At 46.9% G+C, this 18,103-nt stretch overlaps 1 protein-coding gene across 3 annotated transcripts; it reads right to left on the bottom strand.

Moving 5' to 3' along the window:
* Positions 1 to 129: 129 nt before the first annotated feature.
* LOC137845843 (cystine/glutamate transporter-like) lies at positions 130 to 18,026 on the bottom strand. Of its 3 annotated transcripts, none has more exons than XM_068663336.1 (14): positions 17,782 to 18,025; positions 16,983 to 17,087; positions 14,724 to 14,996; positions 12,729 to 12,855; positions 11,900 to 12,015; positions 11,317 to 11,442; positions 9,094 to 9,193; positions 8,962 to 9,006; positions 8,639 to 8,762; positions 8,219 to 8,322; positions 6,337 to 6,433; positions 5,548 to 5,697; positions 2,382 to 2,556; positions 130 to 1,504 (listed from the first exon to the last, which is right to left on the bottom strand). In XM_068663336.1, exons 3-14 carry the CDS (start codon positions 14,917 to 14,919, stop codon positions 1,440 to 1,442), a joined length of 1,425 nt encoding a protein of 474 aa, XP_068519437.1. In that variant the 5' UTR covers positions 14,920 to 14,996; positions 16,983 to 17,087; positions 17,782 to 18,025; the 3' UTR covers positions 130 to 1,439. The 3 variants fall into 3 exon arrangements, 2 of the variants coding, with proteins under 2 accessions (XP_068519437.1, XP_068519447.1); XM_068663346.1 differs by having other exon boundaries at positions 14,724 to 14,998; positions 16,987 to 17,087; XR_011090296.1 differs by having other exon boundaries at positions 5,548 to 5,635; positions 14,724 to 17,087; positions 17,782 to 18,026.
* Between the last annotated feature and the right edge of the window lie 77 nt (positions 18,027 to 18,103).

The raw sequence follows: 18,103 nt of genomic DNA, 5'->3' as shown, positions 1-18,103 counted from the left end.
CCAGCAGCTTGTAAATTAATTCATGGGGCAGGGAGAGGATGAGCCTTGCACCTATGCTATTGCTCTCACAGCTCAATTTAGCACAAGAACAGAAGCGGTCTTAACAAGAATAATAATTCCCAATTGCTTAAAAAAAAGTCCTAATTATTTATTTCCAAATCTTGATAGTGCATTTTACAAGTTTTGGTAGATTACATTGGTTTTGTAAATGCTACTTAGTTTTCTAAGTACATAAATGCTTGATACAAAAGGTTAAAAATGCTTCACATTCTGCTCTTCCTCTCTTCAGGGGCCATCAGCCAATGCCCTGTATGCTACTTCTGATCTTTTAGGAGAAGATCAACTATTTCCAATCACTTAAGTGTTAATTTCTCTTTTATCTGGACATAACTTTGCAACATTAATAATGTAATCCAAAATAACCCAACAACAGAAACATTTCTGATGGCAATGGTTCACGTGAGCATTTGTGTATCAATTCAGCAAGTCATTTGACTGTAGATTTAAAGTTAAAGCTCAGACATGAAGTCTTGAATGTCTTCTTACAGCACCAAAAGATGTGCTTATGAAGGAATCTGCCCAAGACTCATCAGTGATCTTGTCCTCCTGCAGGAGAATTGTGTTTCACTGGAGTTGGGCCAAAATCTCAATTTTTCAACTTCATTAGTAGTACCAGGTGAGGAATCAGAATTTACCCTGTCCTATTCTTGTGGGTATTTAGATTTTTTTTTTTGTTTTTCACTGTGTCAGTACATTTTGAAACATCAATTCAGAAAAATAAAATTCAAAACCGAAGCATTATTGTATAAGCAAAATAAATTTATTTTCCTTATACAATTATCAAAGCAAAACATTCTGACTTCACTTTGTCAATGATTTGTTCTTCCTGGTGAATGAAGTTTTAGTCTCCCGCCTCCTACTTTCCAGTTCATCTACCTTATTTCTAATTTGCTCTCCTCGTCCATTTCCCTTTATAAAGCTTCTTCACAGCACCATTTCCCTTAACTACTACAAAGCTTCAGTTTGAAACCTGTGTTTGGCTTCCATGTGGCTGGGCTCTTCGGTAGTTCTGCAGTAGGATCTTTTCCTCTGTTTGCCAAGTTAGGAAATTAAAAATAGTAGATATTTTGCTGAGGACTGGGCTGGGCCGGGCCACAAAATTAAGATCTTTTCTTCAAAGACACTTTGCAGGCAAAGAAAGCTCATTTCAAAGAACTAGATTGTTCTGCTAAAAAAGAAAAGGGCAGAAGCAGATGTGACACACTCATCCAGATCCTGACTGGCAAGCTTAGGACTGCTTGCAGCAACGTTTTGGCTCAGGTTCATCCTCATTTGCACTGATCAAAAGAATAAGAGCGTGGCCTGCTTTTTGTAGGATCAAAGGTATCAGAAATGGAGTAAGTAGATTTCATCTTCTCCTTTAAGTTATGATGGTTTCCTCAGTACGTCTTGATTTCTTGTTGAACTACTTCCAGCAGTAACTGCAGCTTCTGCGTAACATAATCTGAAGGGAAGAAAAACAAAGAAAGTTTAATCTGAAGGATATCTTAAACTGGGGATGAAAATCAGAGCATCAACACTGATTGCTGTAGCATTTTATATTAGCAGATCACTGTATCTGTTTTCTTTCTTACTATACTTTTTTTTCCCGGTTCACTGGTTACCAGTACACCTCAGCACAACACCAAATCCAAAGAAATCAAGATTCACAATTGAAGTTATAAACTAAAATCGAAACAGGGCTCTTGTTTCAGAGTAAGTCATTGTAGTTGTGCCACCAGGGCTACACCCAAGCTAAATCTGTGCCATGGAGAGAAGGTATCTTTCATTTACACACCCACATCTGTGCCCAAATCTGTACTGTTAGACAAGCTGTTCCATCACCAAGCAGCCTGCAGGCTGCATCATCTTTTCCTATCAGTCCTCTCCCCAGCCTTTCAGCAAATGTGTTTGTGCATGGGGTTACAGGACTCTCAATCTCTCCATACTCACTTTTGATCTTTTTGCTCAGTTTCAGCCAGATTTGACAGAGGTGCTGATCACACAGATATGATAAAGATATGATAGCAAAAGTGATCCTCTTGGTTCCCCCTGTTGGTAGACCTCAGCCCTGCCTTTTCTAAAATAACACATGAAGCTGGTTTATCAGTGCATTCATGAGCCAGGCCAGCCCCCCACAGCACAGCCTGCCCCTTCTTTTTGGCCGTGGAGGCCACATCCCAGGAAGGGCAGGGAAGGGGTGACAGGGATCGTGACTGAGGTTCCACGAGGTCTGTTGTTCACGGAGCAATTTGTGTTGGAGATGAGCACTGGCAGCAAACCAACATCCCTACGCCGAGCGTGCTTGGGTCCAGGATACCGCAACCCAAGTGCATACTTACAAAGCAGGCTACGGCAGCGGTTTGACATTTGCCTGTGGATTACGAGGTAGTAGACTGGAAAGCCACTTAACACCATGGTGCATCCGATGCTAATGTTTACAGGGTCCGAGTAGAAAGACATGGCCACCGTGAAGAGGCAGATGATGGTAAAAGAGACGGGAATGAAGAGGGGGACCTGGGGAAAAGAACACAGAGGATGCTCAGGCAAAACTGATCAGCCTTCATACATGCCAGCACACACTGTATTCTCTTTCCCATGTTAAAGAAGATGAGAAAAGTCATATATCTGTCCTGTGCACTATTTCTGTACAATCAGTTGTGAACGAGTAGGATGCACAGAAGAAAAGTTTACCTGTATCACCCTGGGAGCCCAGTGTGCCCTGAGAGGCGCATGCCTTCCTCTATGTGCATTGATATAATCCTCACCTCATGTGCACTGAGGTCAGAGGTTGGACTCAATGATCTAGAGGTCTCTTCCAACCTAGAAATTCTGTGATATAAACCTCACCTCATTTGCAACAAGACACCAAGCCAGGGAGAAGTGAACCAGACCTCACTGCTCTGTGAACGTACAGCACATGTGCATGTCCACACACCCCTAAGCTTGCCACCTGTGGCAACTGCTAGTGGAAAATCTGAACCCATGAGCAGAAGCCCTTAGAAACAAGCCGTTCTTTGGCCATAACACTTGTGACTCATTTTGAGATGCCTCCAGCTCGCCTGAGACCTGTAGTGACCGAAACAGGATAAACCAGACACTCAACTCCATAGCACTTGCATCAAGAACATGATTTTCAATGACACCCTGATGAAAGACCAAAGTGGCTCTCAGCACGTCAGCCTCACCTTGTTGGGTGAGCCAACTTATCTGTATTATCCAGAGAGTAATTTGGAAGACCGTAACAAATAAGCTGTGAAACACTCCCTTAGTCCCTAGATCCAAGCAAGCCAAGTTACTCCTCACCATAGCTGATAAAGGAGCTGCTGATCTCACCTAGGGTGAGGACCTCATTTTGGATGCTGACCGTGCCGAGCTGAAAGAGATCAGTTGCTCTAGTGATGGCACCCAGCCAGCCACCAAACTCGCGTGCTCCTGCTGCCTTTCCAGCCGGAGCATCCCTTGCCAGGGTCTCCTACGTGCGTACATTCACACTGCACATCTGCGTGAGAGGTGCGTGAGGGGGCTGCTCGCTCCTCTTCCTGGTGTTTTCTTACCATTTTTAACTGAAAATGCTGTGGGGGGGGATATTACCAGCACAGCCACTCGCCTTTTTTATTATTTGTTCTCTGTAAGCAGGCTAGTGTCAGAAGAAGAAATATTTTTGACCACTGGAGAGCAGCACATGCACACATCACATTCACTCCTTCGCTGTTGCAGATGACTGGACTTTGGGTTTGAAGTGGGCATAAAATCTGGGGGGAGGGAGGAAGAGACAGCCAAACTGCTTGCATTTCCCTCACTCATTTAATCTGTTCTTCGGAAGCGTTAAAAACCTAAACCTCTATCTAAAACAAAATGGGGCACGCTCCCAGAAACTGAAAATATCACCAGTGCTATCAACTAATAAGCTTCTCCCAAGCGGGCTGGTTGGCTGGTTTAAAATAAAAAATTAAAGCTTATTAAAAAATCTGGTTCTGGGTGAGTGCATGAGCACAGCCAGCCAACAGGCTGGGAAGCTTCAAGGTCTCTGCTAAACACACTGTCTCCAGCAAAGACCAAGAAGAAAAATTACCCCAAACTTCGCATCAGGCCTCGCTCGGCTTGGGGAGGAGCCCTGGGAGTGGTGGAAAGCGTTTCTTTCCCCTGAGTTTTTTGCTGATCAGCTGCCCAGTGCCTGTGGCCTTGGAGGTCTCCTCTCCTCCACAGGAACTGGCTGGAGACACCAAGCAGGCGCAACCAGAGAGGGGAACAAACTGTGCACACGATGAGCACAGCCCCGGCCAAATGCAGATGATCCGGCAGTGGGAGAGGTGTCCCAAGCACAGCAGGGGCTGCGAAAGCCGCGCCAGCTTCCCCCGCTGACACAGGGGACCGGCTGCTTCCCATGAGCAGAGACCCCAGCAGCCACCAGAGGGGCCCAGCAGGAGGCCAGAGAAAGGCACAAGGGGACAAGCTGCCCCGTGAGGAGCAGGGAATTGAATCTCCTTCGCCTCCCCGCTTCCCTCTGCCCACTTTTAATGCCTCTTGATGCTTATGTCCATGGGTCCAGTGCATCCCAAACGTGCTGGAGCTGTACATGTGCACACATCTGGATGTGGCATGCATCAGGCAGCTCCTCACACCCTTGTGCTTAGCACAGTCAGCATCCCACAGCAGTCACATACGGGTGTAGGCTCACTGAGCCCTTCACCTCCCCATGCAGGAGGGCAGGCCCTTCTCTAGGGGCCACACCATCCACTAGCTGCTGCTAGCTGTGGCTGAAGGAAATGCTTTGTGTTATACACGCACACGGTGCACATCCTCAGGGTCTGTAATGGCCCTGAGTTGTGCTCAAGCTGCTTTACGCTGCACAGTATTTTTGGGCCAGGAGACAATTCCCTGTAAGTCAGGTTTAGTCCCAGGACTCCTCTGGTAATTCCCTTTTCCCCCAAGCCTGACAGCCTTCTGCTTCTCAGCCAGGGCTGAGACTTACCTACCACTGAAATCACATCCAGGAAGGGTTCCCCTTGCAGCTCAGGAGAGATGAGCATGGGACCTGCACATCTATCAGCTCCCAGCACGATACCTTGTACCCTGGAGCAGGCTGCCAACACCTTTGGCTGCAGGTGATGACACCACATAGAACTGTTTTTACAGGATTTACTGAATCTGGCCATTTGGGTACATCAGCCAACCTGAGCAGCTCCCCACATGCCTTACTGAGCAAAAGGGATTGAGGGCCCTTGGAGCCTAAAGGCAACCACAGCCATGCAATGCTCTAATTCTTAGCAGCGGATATGAAGACAGAGAAAAGAAAGGAAAAAGGAAAAAGGAAAAAGGAAAAAGGAAAAAGGAAAAAGGAAAAAGGAAAAAGGAAAAAGGAAAAAGGAAAAAGGAAAAAGGAAAAAGGAAAAAGGAAAAAGGAAAAAGGAAAAAGGAAAAAGGAAAAAGGAAAAAAGAAAAAGGAAAAAGGAAAAATAGATTGGCACAGGTGACTCTGGCTGTCAGACACACGCCATGTGTTACCTTGAACGGGCTCTGCAGCTCCGGGTGACGGCAGCGATGGACAATGAGCCCAAGGGTGGCTAATCCTATGAAGAGCCATCGGGAAAAGCTGAAGAAGTTCATTAGATGGTAGATATCTCCGATACACACCATGGTTGTAACCAAAGGGAACTGAGCATTGTGAAGATGAAATACAGTCATTAATGCCTTACTGCAGTCCTCAGACTGGGAAAGCTTACACGGATCATCTCCTCTAGACCCCTGCAATCACAGGCAGCTACTTCACAGCCCCAACATTTCTGAGGTTACCGAATGTGTTACAAAACCCTGTCATAGACTGAAGATTCCCAGCAAAAGTCCCAAATACAAAATTGCAATGTGCTACAGAAAGGAGCAATGGAGATCAACTGCAACCCAAACCTGAGAGCCTCTCCACAAATGCTCATTTTCTGGATTTCCACTGAACCTGGGAATTTCAGTTTTCCAACTAGCCAAAGCCTGGGGGAGATGATAACAAACATCAAGCAGTAACTGTGGCAGATGGTGGGGACAATACTTCGAAAGAACACGTTCAAGGCAATAAGGCAGGGACTTTGGGGCAGCAGGGTTCAGACCTCACTACTTGTACAAGGGGACCTAATAATTTACAGCCATTTCCAGTGTTCCACTTTCTTCATTTTTTGGAAGCTCACTTAGTGTCTCGATACCCTTTAAAGCTCCTCAGCTTCTCCAGTCTTTGCAGATTGCCAGACCAAACAAGAAAGCCAAGACTGCAAGAAGAGGGCATGTCAGACAGGCAGATCCCCTTACCATTAACATGACAGCAGGAAGAGGAGTATGTCTTCGAATGTGGATCATGGAGAAGAGAGGAGGCCACTGCCCTTCCCTGGAAGCCACAAACAGTGTCCTAGAAAAAGACAGGGAGCCCTATTCATCAGCACCCCATAGTCACACTAGACATGAAGAGACCCATAGCAGGACTGACCAGAGGCCACAATGCACTCCACCCACACATCTGCTCTTTAAGGCCACAGTTCTACACTCACACACTTTTTAGAGGATTTAGAAAAAAAAAAAAAAAAAAAAAAGTCTCCAAAGATTAATTTTGCATAGTTGTCCAAGCACCAATTAGCTCAGCACAGAGCCCACTGCTGGTACTGTCCCCACAGGTGGCCCATTAGCAGAGATCTTTGGGCAAGTCCAGAGCGACCATGAATGAGGTCAGGCTGGAAAGAGAAACAAAGCAGTAGGAGGTAGAGGGGTCACAGACCTCAGGTCTTTGTAAGAGAAGCTGGGGAGTTCACAAAAGGTGACTGTCATCCCAACAGGAGACTGGGCTTAACACCCAGGAGGGCCCAACAGGCCAGGGATAAAACATATATGCATAGATATAGATGGATATATAAACTATATAGAGATATAAATGCAGCACAAGCTCCTCAAAGAAGAGAGGGTTTTCAAGCCTCTGGCCAGTTGTTGAACAATATAGCTTACTGTCCTCCAGGGAGGCCAGCTACACACAGGGCCAGCTACAAAACGACAGCGAAGAGCTTCTTGCCTCCATCCCTTCTTTGAATCGTGAAAGGGCAATTAGGGAGAAGGCATTGCATCCAATTTTATAAACTTAATATCCACAAACTATGCCAGAGCATCAGCTGGGCTGGAACAGAGCCCAAAGCAGCTGGGGCATGAGTATATAACTGGTTTTATTGCTGTCTCTGTGGTTTTGCTGGGGTGTGGCTGGCCAGCAGCCAGGGAGGCCCCATCACTGTTTATAGGGCCTTTCTGCAGTCATTATGTTAATGATGCCAGGAAGGGGGAGAGAAGGATGACAGGGACGTGAAGAACCTCCGGGGACTTCCCACCCTCCAATAAAATTGCTATCTGGAGGAGTTAAGTGGGGGGATTCTCCCCGCCATATTCAACGCAGGACGTGAAGGTAGCGGATCACATAACTCATTAGCTCCTGCGCTGTGAAAGATCCCTTTCAAATCAACTGATTTTTCCTTTTGCAGTCAGAGCTGTGAAATGGAGCTGGCCCCAGAGAGTTTGCTGGGCTCCCCAGGGACAGGACAACACACTTCTCCATGAGCTCTGCCCTCCTCTCCGGTTTCAAGGCTCCCACAAGGACACGCAGTGCAGTAGCCAGTGGAGCTGGCAAGATGTTTTTTTCACGGAACAAAGTTGAGCCTTGACTATTGCTTTGGGAGTGGTCTGGCCATGATAACTTTTCAGTGAACTCAAAGGAAAGTCCCCCAGGGAGCACTTGCTTTTGGCCAGAGATTCTCACAGCAGAGGGGGACCCTGTGCCCTGCAGCAAAGCATCTGGGCGAAGCCAGCAAAAGATGGCTCCATTTCACTGAGCAGCTGCCAGTGTCAACAAAGCTCATAGTTCCCCAGAAACATTGACATTTCACTTTAAAATGAGGGGACGGGAGGAGAGGTTAAAAAAATATATCTTGTTTTTATGACCAGCCATAGATAGTTTAGACCTGGCCAGAAAAAGGAAGGGGAGACCCTTAGACAGCCAATGGTGTCCTGTAGTTTACACACTGGGAGTCAAAGGCCTTGATTTTCCCACAGGAGTGGTTAAAGTGCCATCAAAAGGATTGACAGGTGCACAGGTTACTGGTGTTTCCTCTGAGTCAGTAAGCCAAAAAAAAAAAAAAAGTTAACATCTCAGAGATCTGACCTTGAAAAGGTGAGGATTCCTCCATTCATGGTTCCAAAGCAGGACAGCGCGACAAGGACCGGGACCACTGAGATAAGGCTTCTGCAGGCCCGCTGCACAAAACTCTGGGGGAAAAGCAAGCGTGACTGCAGAAACACGTGGGGATCTCTAGATGACATCAGATTCAAGAGGAAAAAGACTTCGTCCGTTGCAGGAGTAGAATATAACTCATAAATCTTGCCTTTTCTACTGTCATCTGCAGCTTTTTTTACATTATCATTTAGGAAAGACTAGAAGTTACTGTTGTCCCATAATCCAGAGAAATAACAAAGCAAGAAAGCATTTCATTAGGAAAACCATCTCCTAGACCCTTGCCATAACCACCCCCTCAGCAGAAGCTGACCACACTAAAGAAAGATATCAGTAGGGGTGACGACTCACCACAGCCACAGCTGGAGAAGCCAGAACATCTTGTGTTCCCAGGACAGTGTAATAGGAGACATTGGTGAGCATGTACCCCACAATGACGGTGATCACAGACACAATGACAGCCAAGGGGATGTTTCTACAAGAAAGGGGAAGAGAGGCCCACAATGAACAAGCTGTTCCCCCTTTGTTTTTCATCGCATTGCTGCAGATTGCAGCTGGCACTGGTTAGGTGAGCCCACAGACTTATTTCTTCCCATGCTGTTTGCCAGCAGTAGGGGAAGCAGTGGTACCCCAGAGGCTGGCACACTAGAGCCACCAGCTTCTCCCAGCCTTACCGTTCAGGTCTGACCAACTCCTCCCGCACAAAGCTGGTCTGAAACCTGCACAGCGGGGAGACACAAGGAGAGAGGTCGAGCCAGGAGCCGACGCAACGTGCCGCCCGCCGGGTGCCCTCCTGTCACACCTACCAGCCCGAGTAGGCGAACATGCCCGCGTAAAAAGCCAAGGGCAGCTTGTCCGGGACCAGCGACTGCTTGTCAAAAGCATCCTGGAAGTTTTCAGTGTGGCCTACGGAAGAGATAAGCAACAGATACAGAGCAGGGAAACGTCAGGGGTGGACTTCCTTCCCACGGGCTAACATCCTGCCCAAACCTGGGAGGAGCGGCTGGGACTTCCCTGGAGCCAGGCATTTGGATTTGTTTCAGTGCTTTAATTGGTGGTGCTGTGCTGACATGTAAGCTGCACACACAGTGACAGAATAAATCTATCTCCTGACCAGCTACTGGAGAAATTTCACGGCAGCGTCTGTTTCTCCCTCAGACAGTGCCTGCTGTGGACATGGGAGACTGTGGGGACACGAAGTTCTCCCATCCTTTTTTTCAGCCTCAAACCGATTTCCCAGGTTGACCCCCTCCTCCTCACGCCACCAGCAGCTGGACGCTCGCTCTTTTTTGATGTGGTGCAGCCAGTGAGGCAGCAAATCCGGCTCTTGCCGCGCTCCCCCCGGCCCCACCAGCTTGCTGACCCCGGCCCCACGCTGTGCAGAGCATGGGAACCAGGGGGGAGGCAGCCAGCACGGGAACGGCCCTGCAGGAGGGGAGCTGGGGACACAGGGAGCAAAGCAAAAGCAATAATAAAAACTAGAGGCAGCAAAAATATCCAAGTCAGGATACTGGTTGTGAGGTATATTCTATATCAAACAAAAAAAAAAAAAAAAAAAAAAAAAAGGAAAAACACCTAATGGCCTCTCATTTGAAGGAAGAAGGCAGTCACAAGCAGTTATATTTCTAACATTTTGAAATCCAAGTGCCACAAAGTTTGGATTCCACATCTATGTTCAGTTTTCCATATCACAGTGTCTTTTCATATCAAAGTGACAAACTACTCATGCAGTTGTGTCTCTCCAGGAAAAGGATGAAATGACATGGAGCACATGGAGAAAATCAGGCCACATCCACAGAGATGCCTCTGCGAGGAGCTCTGAGATGAGACTTGGGCATCCAGGTGTGAAAAGCTAGCCCAGAAAGTCTCTTTAAGAAATGTGAGTCAAGGGGAAGGCAGTGGCAGAGGAAAGGACAGGAGTGTGACTAAAGAAAACAGAGAAAGGCTGGAGAGTGAGGCAAACTGATTTAAAAACAAGCACAAAAAACTAAATCAAAAAGAAAATGGACTTAAAAAAAAGTTAAACTGGAAAATGGAAGTGGGCCTATTGGGGCAATCTTTCTGTATTCTAAAACGACTGCCGATAAGTGATGTGACACAAAAAGAATTTACTGTCTGCAATATATTCATGAGTGATTTAGAGTCCCCCACGAGTCACATTAAACACAACCTGACATACTGGGATCTCTCCACGGATTCTCTCTCCAGATGTCACCAGCACTTATCCTTCTTGCCGGAGGACAGGTGCCAGGGCTCCAGATTGTCATTTGAAGGCATTCCTAACAATAATGGCTCAGGATTTCTAGCCGCAGGGCAGTCCTTCATTTCAGAAGTGTTGCCCGCCTGAGGGGGTTTTTTGCATGTTCAAAGGAGCCAGCTCCAAACATCAGAAAGAAACACAAATGTTGAGCCTACTGCCTCTGTTGTTCCCTCTGCAGAGGAAGGAAATAGTGTGAAGCCATAGCGGGCTTCATCCCTTGGGTGGGAATGCCAGGGGCTTTTCTACTGACTGAGGCTTGGATTAAAGCCAACACTCCCGTATCAATCCCAGAAGATACCACTGGTAGGGTTTTTGTTGTATTTTTTTTCCTCTGCACGTGAACATGAAATCCTGCATGAGTCCATTGCCAGTTTACTGCCTTACTGCCCATCTCCATTAGGAGGTTAAAAGCATCAGCTGAAGCCACAGGACAGTTAGAGATGCAGTTACCAAGGCTCAGCTGGGGGCTGGGGGCTCCTTGCACAGCTGTGACAGGCTCAGGACACCAGGGGATGCTGTTACATGTCCCTGCTATCCCTTGCCTTTGTGCTGCTTTGGAAGGGTTTGGAGCCACGCTGACAATGGGCTGGCTGCAGGAAGGAAGGCATCAGCAGAGGTGGGTGCCTGCTTCACCCTGGGTGGGTTCAATCCCAAAGAAAAAGTTTGAAGAAAGCAGAGCTGAGCCAGAAGCATCGGACCCAGCGAGGTGACACAGCTTGAAGCCAACTGCCCCTCTCCCTCGAGCACCCTCCGTCGGCCACGCACCTACCCTGTGCCAGCAGCATCATCCCCGGCACGATGATGAGCGCGAGTGCCAGCAGCTTGACGATGGAGAGGGCTGTCTGCAGCCGGGCGCTCCAGGAGACGCTCCAGGAGTTGAGGGTGAGGACCGCGTCTGGAGAGGAGACCACACCGCTGCAGCCCATGCTCGACACACGCAGGGGAAGAAAATAAATAAATCCGGGAATGCTCCCTGCCCGGGGGATGTTACAGAGGGTGTTCAGGGTGAGAGACAGCAGGCAGGGTGCTTTCATGGCTGGGTGCAGCACGTGAGGCCTACAAAAGCCTTGTGGCCTCAAACCAGGCAGCCTTTGTGCAATTACACGTGAATAGTTTCTACCCTTGTACTCGGCACCATCCCCTCAGGATCCTGGGCTCCAGCTAGACAACAGGGATGCCCTTGCCCCTTCTCGGCAAATGCCGGGGCCCCGGAGCAGCTCCCTGGAGCAGGAAGCTTTGAGTGGCCAAGGAGGCAGCACAGGACCCCAGTCCCAGAAGATAAAGCCCTGTAGGCACCCCAGGTCCTGGGCAGAGAGGCCCCGAGGCTGGCAGTGGCGTGAAGGTGTACTTACAGTACCCCAGGAGAGAGACAAGCTTCACGGCAGGAACAGGGGCTGCACAGGGGGCAAAAAAAGGCTCCAGCAGGTAGCGCCCGAACGCCAGCGAAACCACGGCGCTGTTGGCAGGCCTGGCGAGGGGAACCAAGCACAGCATCAAATTTTGGTCCACAGACAACCAAAAATAGCTGGGTGGAAGCTTCCCACCCAGCCTAATCCTGCTCCACAACGTGGATCCCATAGAGTCTTTTTCATTGTTTTTTCTCAGCAAATGGGTTAAAAGGCACATGCTGCAAAAAAGGTTAATTCTTAGCTTGAAAGCAAAAGTTGAGATTAATCATACAGAGCAAAGCTGTGTGGTTCGTGTGTCCTACTTCATCCCAACATACATGGAGGACAGGCTGCTGGAAGGGGAGGATTTTCCTTTTTCAGGTGGAAAGAAAAGTCATTTACAATTTTCTAAGTTATTATTTAACCCAGGGCTAAGCCAGAAAGTTTTTTCCACGGAAGAATGTGAGAAGTTTCACAATAGAATAAGAAGATCTGAAATGAACCTGGCATCTGCTCCCTGTCACCAAAAATATATCACAGTTCTTGGATGATACCAGAGCTGCCAGGGGAAAAGAGAGATATTCCTCAAGTACAAATCACACTGAACACATGTAACTGTTTACTCAGTCTGTCTTCTTCCTTTTATTACTGAAAGTCTTTAAAAGTTTTTCAGATTTTTTCCCTTTTTCCTTTATAAACTGCTTAGACTTTTGCCTGGAACCACAAATTAAATAAATATTTTTTTAAATAAATCAGAATATCCAGCAAAGGGCAAACAGACAAAATCTCTTACCTGATAGCAAAAAACTCAGCCCACAGAAATAAGAAACTTGGTAGAGGCCCTAATGTCTCCAAAATGTAGATATAATGTCCTCCAGACTTGGTGATCCTTGTTCCAAGCTCTGCATAACACAAGGCACCTGGAAAAGTTCAGGTATAAATGAACTGAGTAAATCATCCCTTGGATACTCTTTTCTGTATGACTTCCAGGAATTGACAGAGTCTGTTTAAAAGAAGTGGTGAACTAGAGGAAGAAAAGCAGAACCACTCTTTTCCTTATTCTAGTGTGTTTAGAAGAAAGTTCACTGTTTTGTCAGAAGGAAGGAAATTTTGTTGCCTGGTTAATGATGTAACTTGTCCAGGGGAGCTGTGTGGAAGGCTGTGTGGGAGAAACACTGCACTAAACTTAGAGAGACATCCTTTGACAAACGTCTTGGAGGTTCATGTTCTCTCATCTCCCCTCTCAGCTTGGTGTAACGGTGCTCACAGGGTGGCTGCAGCACTCAGCTCACCACCAGCGGCTGTCCTGACTGTTTTGATCACATCTCTGATCATGAACCACATTCCTGTGTCCCTATCTTGCACCTTCACATCTTCATTTGAAGTCCCCAGAGAGAGGACCTGGAAGGACATGTCTGAGAAGGGAGACCTGCTACCGATAGAAATCATGAACCTGGCACTGCAGAGCAAGGTGAGCCTGAGGAGACAGCTTTAAAACTTCCAGGCAAATGGAGAGAAACCTTGACACCTCCGCCTGTGCCTCCTACTCCCATGGAGATCATTCAGATCATGCCACTGGTGAGGGTTTTCCTGCCTCTCTGCTGGCGAATTTGTGCTGAATCCCTGTCCAAAGTCTTGGATGCAGGCAGAGCCCCCCTCTCATTTATTCCAGTGGGTTTATTTACATGCGTAAAGCTTGTATGTAAGTGTTTTGCTGAAGTCAGGCTACAGAGCCACACTTAAAGGGGAAAAAAAAAAAAAAAAAAAAAAAAAGAAAAAAAAAGCATAAAAGAAAGCAGGCCATTTAAGTATCCTGGAAAAAAAAATGCATCAGAAAAATGATCACAGAAGGTCATCAAGCTGACAAAAGGGAAGAGAAAACCGACAGATCCAGCTACAAAATGCAGCAACTCAACAAAGAGCAGTCGGGCCAGAAGAAGCTACCAAAGGCTGCCACAGAGAGAGAGAAACCTTCCCAGTGTGGAGGCTGGGCTACGTGGCCAGCACATGCCTTATCACTTATCGCTCTGCTCAGTTAAAAGAGACTCTTTGCTCACATGAAGCTGTAAGATTTTTCCTTAGGCAAAAGTATATTACTCCCCAAACAGCCATGCAGAAGCTGCATCCCACATGCAGGGTAACGCAGCCCATGCTCAGCAGCACGTGAAATACTGGTAGGCATATGCAAAGAGCAAGAACCACGATTGTTGCCAGATTAACAACTGAACATCCCAATTTCTAAATGTCACAGTGCCAAGGTGTTTTATCCACATGGAGTATTTCTCCTTTCTTGTTTTTCTTTCCTTTTTTTTTTCTTTCCTCAAGTTGTAAAAGTGGAAGAACTTTAAAGTCACTCGCTGAAAATAAGCTTCAGATTTCTCCCCAGAGCTGAGAGATCTTGCGCATCTAACAGCACCTTTAAAGCACTTCTGAGAAGAAGGTGCTTGTATACAGTTAATGAAGGAAACTAAAAGCTGTGGCTTTTACCCATGGTAACTGTGAGAACTGCATTCTTTCAGAAGAACAAGAATGAAAGGCACCAGGAACTGATCCACTCCATCTCCTCACTCTGAGAAGAAGCAGTCATACCCAGACCCCTTCTGACAGACACCCACCGACTCTGGCAAAGGCCCCTGGTGACCCCCAGGCTTACTAAGCATTTTTTTCTGCTACATTCAGAACAGGGAATTTTAGGTCCATTCCACTCCCAGCTATTTATAATACAATTATGCTGGCTCCCCTCACCTCCCAGGTGCTTAAGCAAAGGCTTCCCCAACTCCGCACTCACCAAACATTGAAAGGAGCCCGCAGGCAAACCAGACCACCAGGGAGAAGCCCACAGTGCCCGAGTTTTTCAGCACTCCTTTAGGGGAGATAAAGATGCCGCTGCCAACCATGCTGCCGATGAGAAGCGAGAAAGCCCTCAGCAAAGTTATCTTTTTCCTCAGAAAGACAGCCTCCTCTTTTTTCTTGTCTTTCCCCATGGCTGCTCTTCTAATCCCAGAAGAAGCTCATGCATTTAGGAGTTATGGTGCCTCTCAGCTGTCCTCAAGGCTCACCTGTAAGACAAGGAAAGAGTTAGGGATTTGGGGGTCTTCTTTCCTGGACAAGATTTTTTGCAGCAACCTGTTAAGATCTGTTGATTCCTCCTCAGCCACTGTCTATAACCAGCAGATAAACCACAGCTGCATATAGTACACTCATATCAGCACAGCTCCTGAGAGGGACTGGCAGCTTTTTCTCCCACTTCCACCAAGGAGCACAGAGAAACTCACATGCCACACTTTAGGACATGATTTTCAAATGCAACTTTGATGCCCAAAGAGAGGTTTGCAGCCCTGGATGGAACTAGCCAGGTTAGGGGTTAATTTATTGGGAACTAATTTGGGTGAACGTTGATATCGGCACATCAGCAGAAAAACACATTTCACATTGCACACCTAATAATCAAGACCTTGAGGGTCAATTTTATTTATTTATTTTGGAGGAGCGAAGAGCCCTGTTAGTTGACATACACAAATGGTTTAAGCTGTTTTAATTTACCATCCATCCCTGAACAAACCCCAGCTATAGCCTTAACATGAAGGCTTCACTTTAGCTGTGTTCCTTAATACAACGCCAAACACCAAGCCTTTTCACTATCAGATCACTGAAGAGCCAAGAATAAGTATTGCTGTGTATTCTAAGGTAGAGGGCTGTCACTGATACCAGAAATGCTGTTTCTACTATTAATACAAATCCCTTCTCAGTAACAACAGCAAGGGTGAGGAGTTTTTCCGAGAAAAGAGAGAACTTCGGGCACTCCAGGGATCTCAGAAGCTGACCTCGATCCAGCCCTTGTGCTGCAGCAACCTCCTGCTTCATCACCCCGGCTCTCATTCCCCATTACTCAGTGGCCCTTCCCTGCAGGGACGGGCAGTGTTACAAGCTGCATTTCCAAGCAGTAAAAGACAAGACACAGAGGCTACAGGCTGTGCTCGGCCAATTTGAGGCAAGGAATCGGCCTCCAGCTTCTCTTGGTTCTGGGCTGGTGCCCTCAGCAAGAAACTCTCATTTAGGTGGGTAAGGCAAATTTCATATCAGTTAGCACAGTCTAATTTGCTGTAACAAATGTTTGTAGTTAGCCTAACAGCCAGGTGGACATTTTACAATGCTAATTAACCCCGCTAGAGCAGACAAGATGGGTCTGGAATCATCTGGGTCCTGTCCTCACCTGCCACACATGGCCTCCAACACACTGCATCAGTGATTTTTGCATTACTCTCATGCTGTACATCACAGGTTTAGCAAATACTTGCCCCAACCCCGTGGCCGTGTACTATTGCAGTGACACTGTACACGAGAACTGTATTTTCTAGATTACTTACATTATTTAAAAGTTGTATCAGTGTGTTTGTGAACGGGCAGTAGCACATCTAAGAAGCCAGAAGTTATTTTCCAGATGTGCTGTATTTCCTGCCCACAGATACAAATGCCCCCCAGCTCTGCAGGAACTTTTCCCATTGCCCCTCACCCACGATACCACACTGTGCAGACTCAAAATAACGGAGGGCTTCTGTCCCATCTCCCTGGCTATTTCCCCTCCAGGAAGGAGCAGGTTTATCGCTTTCTCCACGCACATATGAGCAGCACATGTACAAAGCCCTCTCCTTCCACCAGCTTTAGCTTTCTCTGAGATCGTGCCAAGTGCACAAGCATCTTCTCAATCAAGCCAGCCAAGCCTGGTTATTAAACCCCTAATAATGAGTCCCGGAGGGCTCCTCAGGCTGGGCTGGGCCACACCAGCATCGCCCGGTACTGCAGCCCCACTCCCCAGAGCCCCAGCAGCCTCCAGAGCCCTCAGCTGCAGCAACCTCACTCTAATTAATCAGCCCGTGTGAAGCACTGCTATCATCTGGCTTTTCTCAGCAGAAAGGAGAAACACAGAGCATTAATTTTTAAGGGTGACGCACAGACCGCTCCCCAAATTAAAACCAGCGTGAAGAGAGGTGTTTTGTGCACAGGTATGTCTAAAACTCTATTGTGAGAAAATTAAAAGGGCACTTATCTGTTTGGCTGGGTTTTAAACCAAGCAGGTGCGTTTGCAATCCATCAGCCTCCCATTTCTTGCTGGGATCGCCAGGCAGCAAAAGGCTGTGTCTCCTCACGGGCTCTGAAATTCCACAAAGGGCAGGGGAGAATTAAAAAAAAAAATAGAGAGAGAGAGATCAAGTCAAATTTGCACACCAGGTTAATGATCCAAAGTAAATACCAAACTCCATACTTCTGTCCACATGTCTTTTTTTTTTTTATAGATACACTATTGCCATGCAAGAGTATTTGGAGATAAAACAGTCCAGCACAGTAAATTTCAGAAAGGTGAAATCTACCAGGATTTGTTCCAGAAGCTGTTGAAGGAGTGAAAGGAAAAAGAAGAAAAAGAAAAAAAAAAAAAGAATAATAAGAAGAAAAAGAGTAACAGAAAGCTATTGAATAGCACTTCAGAGACACCTAGCAGAGAGCACCGCCTGGAGAGCCTGTTCCAGCCTGCTCTGCTTTCTAGCTAAATTCCGGCACAAGGCACATTAAAATGCAGAGATGTTAATCCTTGTGGCAGTGCCTAAGAATATTCACAATGTGCTTAGCACAAAGTAAATGCACAAAGCTGCTTTTTGTTCACCCTTTGACTTAAAGTAAAGGCTCAAATCCTTCCCGTGCAAAACGCAATACCTTTGCGTGAGCTCACCAGCCAGCAGGACTGGAGAAAAACAAACCCATTTCACAGCTTGTCACACCTGCTGGTCCTTTACTCAGTTGTTCTTTGTTTTTACTGATTTCTTTTTTTTCTTCCAAGCCATTAATCTTACCTTGCAGACACTGCAGCATGGATGGAGATGAAGGAGACAGACATAAAGGGGAAACCGTATTTGTTATTTGTGGTGCTGTCTAGAGGCCCCAGCCGGGAGAAGGACCCATCCTCGTGAGCACACAGAGAGAGTAGATGTTACTGTGCTGCAAAGTTATCCATATAAACAAGCAAGTTAGAAAGAACAGAGGGAGAAAGGATCCTTCCCAGTCGGGGAGCTGAGACCTAGAGCAAGTAATGACCTCCCTCCTATCACGCAGGAAGTGGGTGGCATCCCTGGGAAACAGTTCGTACCTCCAAAGTCCCAGTTCAATGACTTACCA

This window comes from Anas acuta, chromosome 1 (genome assembly GCF_963932015.1).
Source record: "Anas acuta chromosome 1, bAnaAcu1.1, whole genome shotgun sequence".
In the NCBI taxonomy this organism is placed as follows: domain Eukaryota; kingdom Metazoa; phylum Chordata; class Aves; order Anseriformes; family Anatidae; genus Anas; species Anas acuta.
Note: the sequence above shows the minus strand (reverse complement) of the source record. Positions and strands in the feature narration are given on the sequence as shown.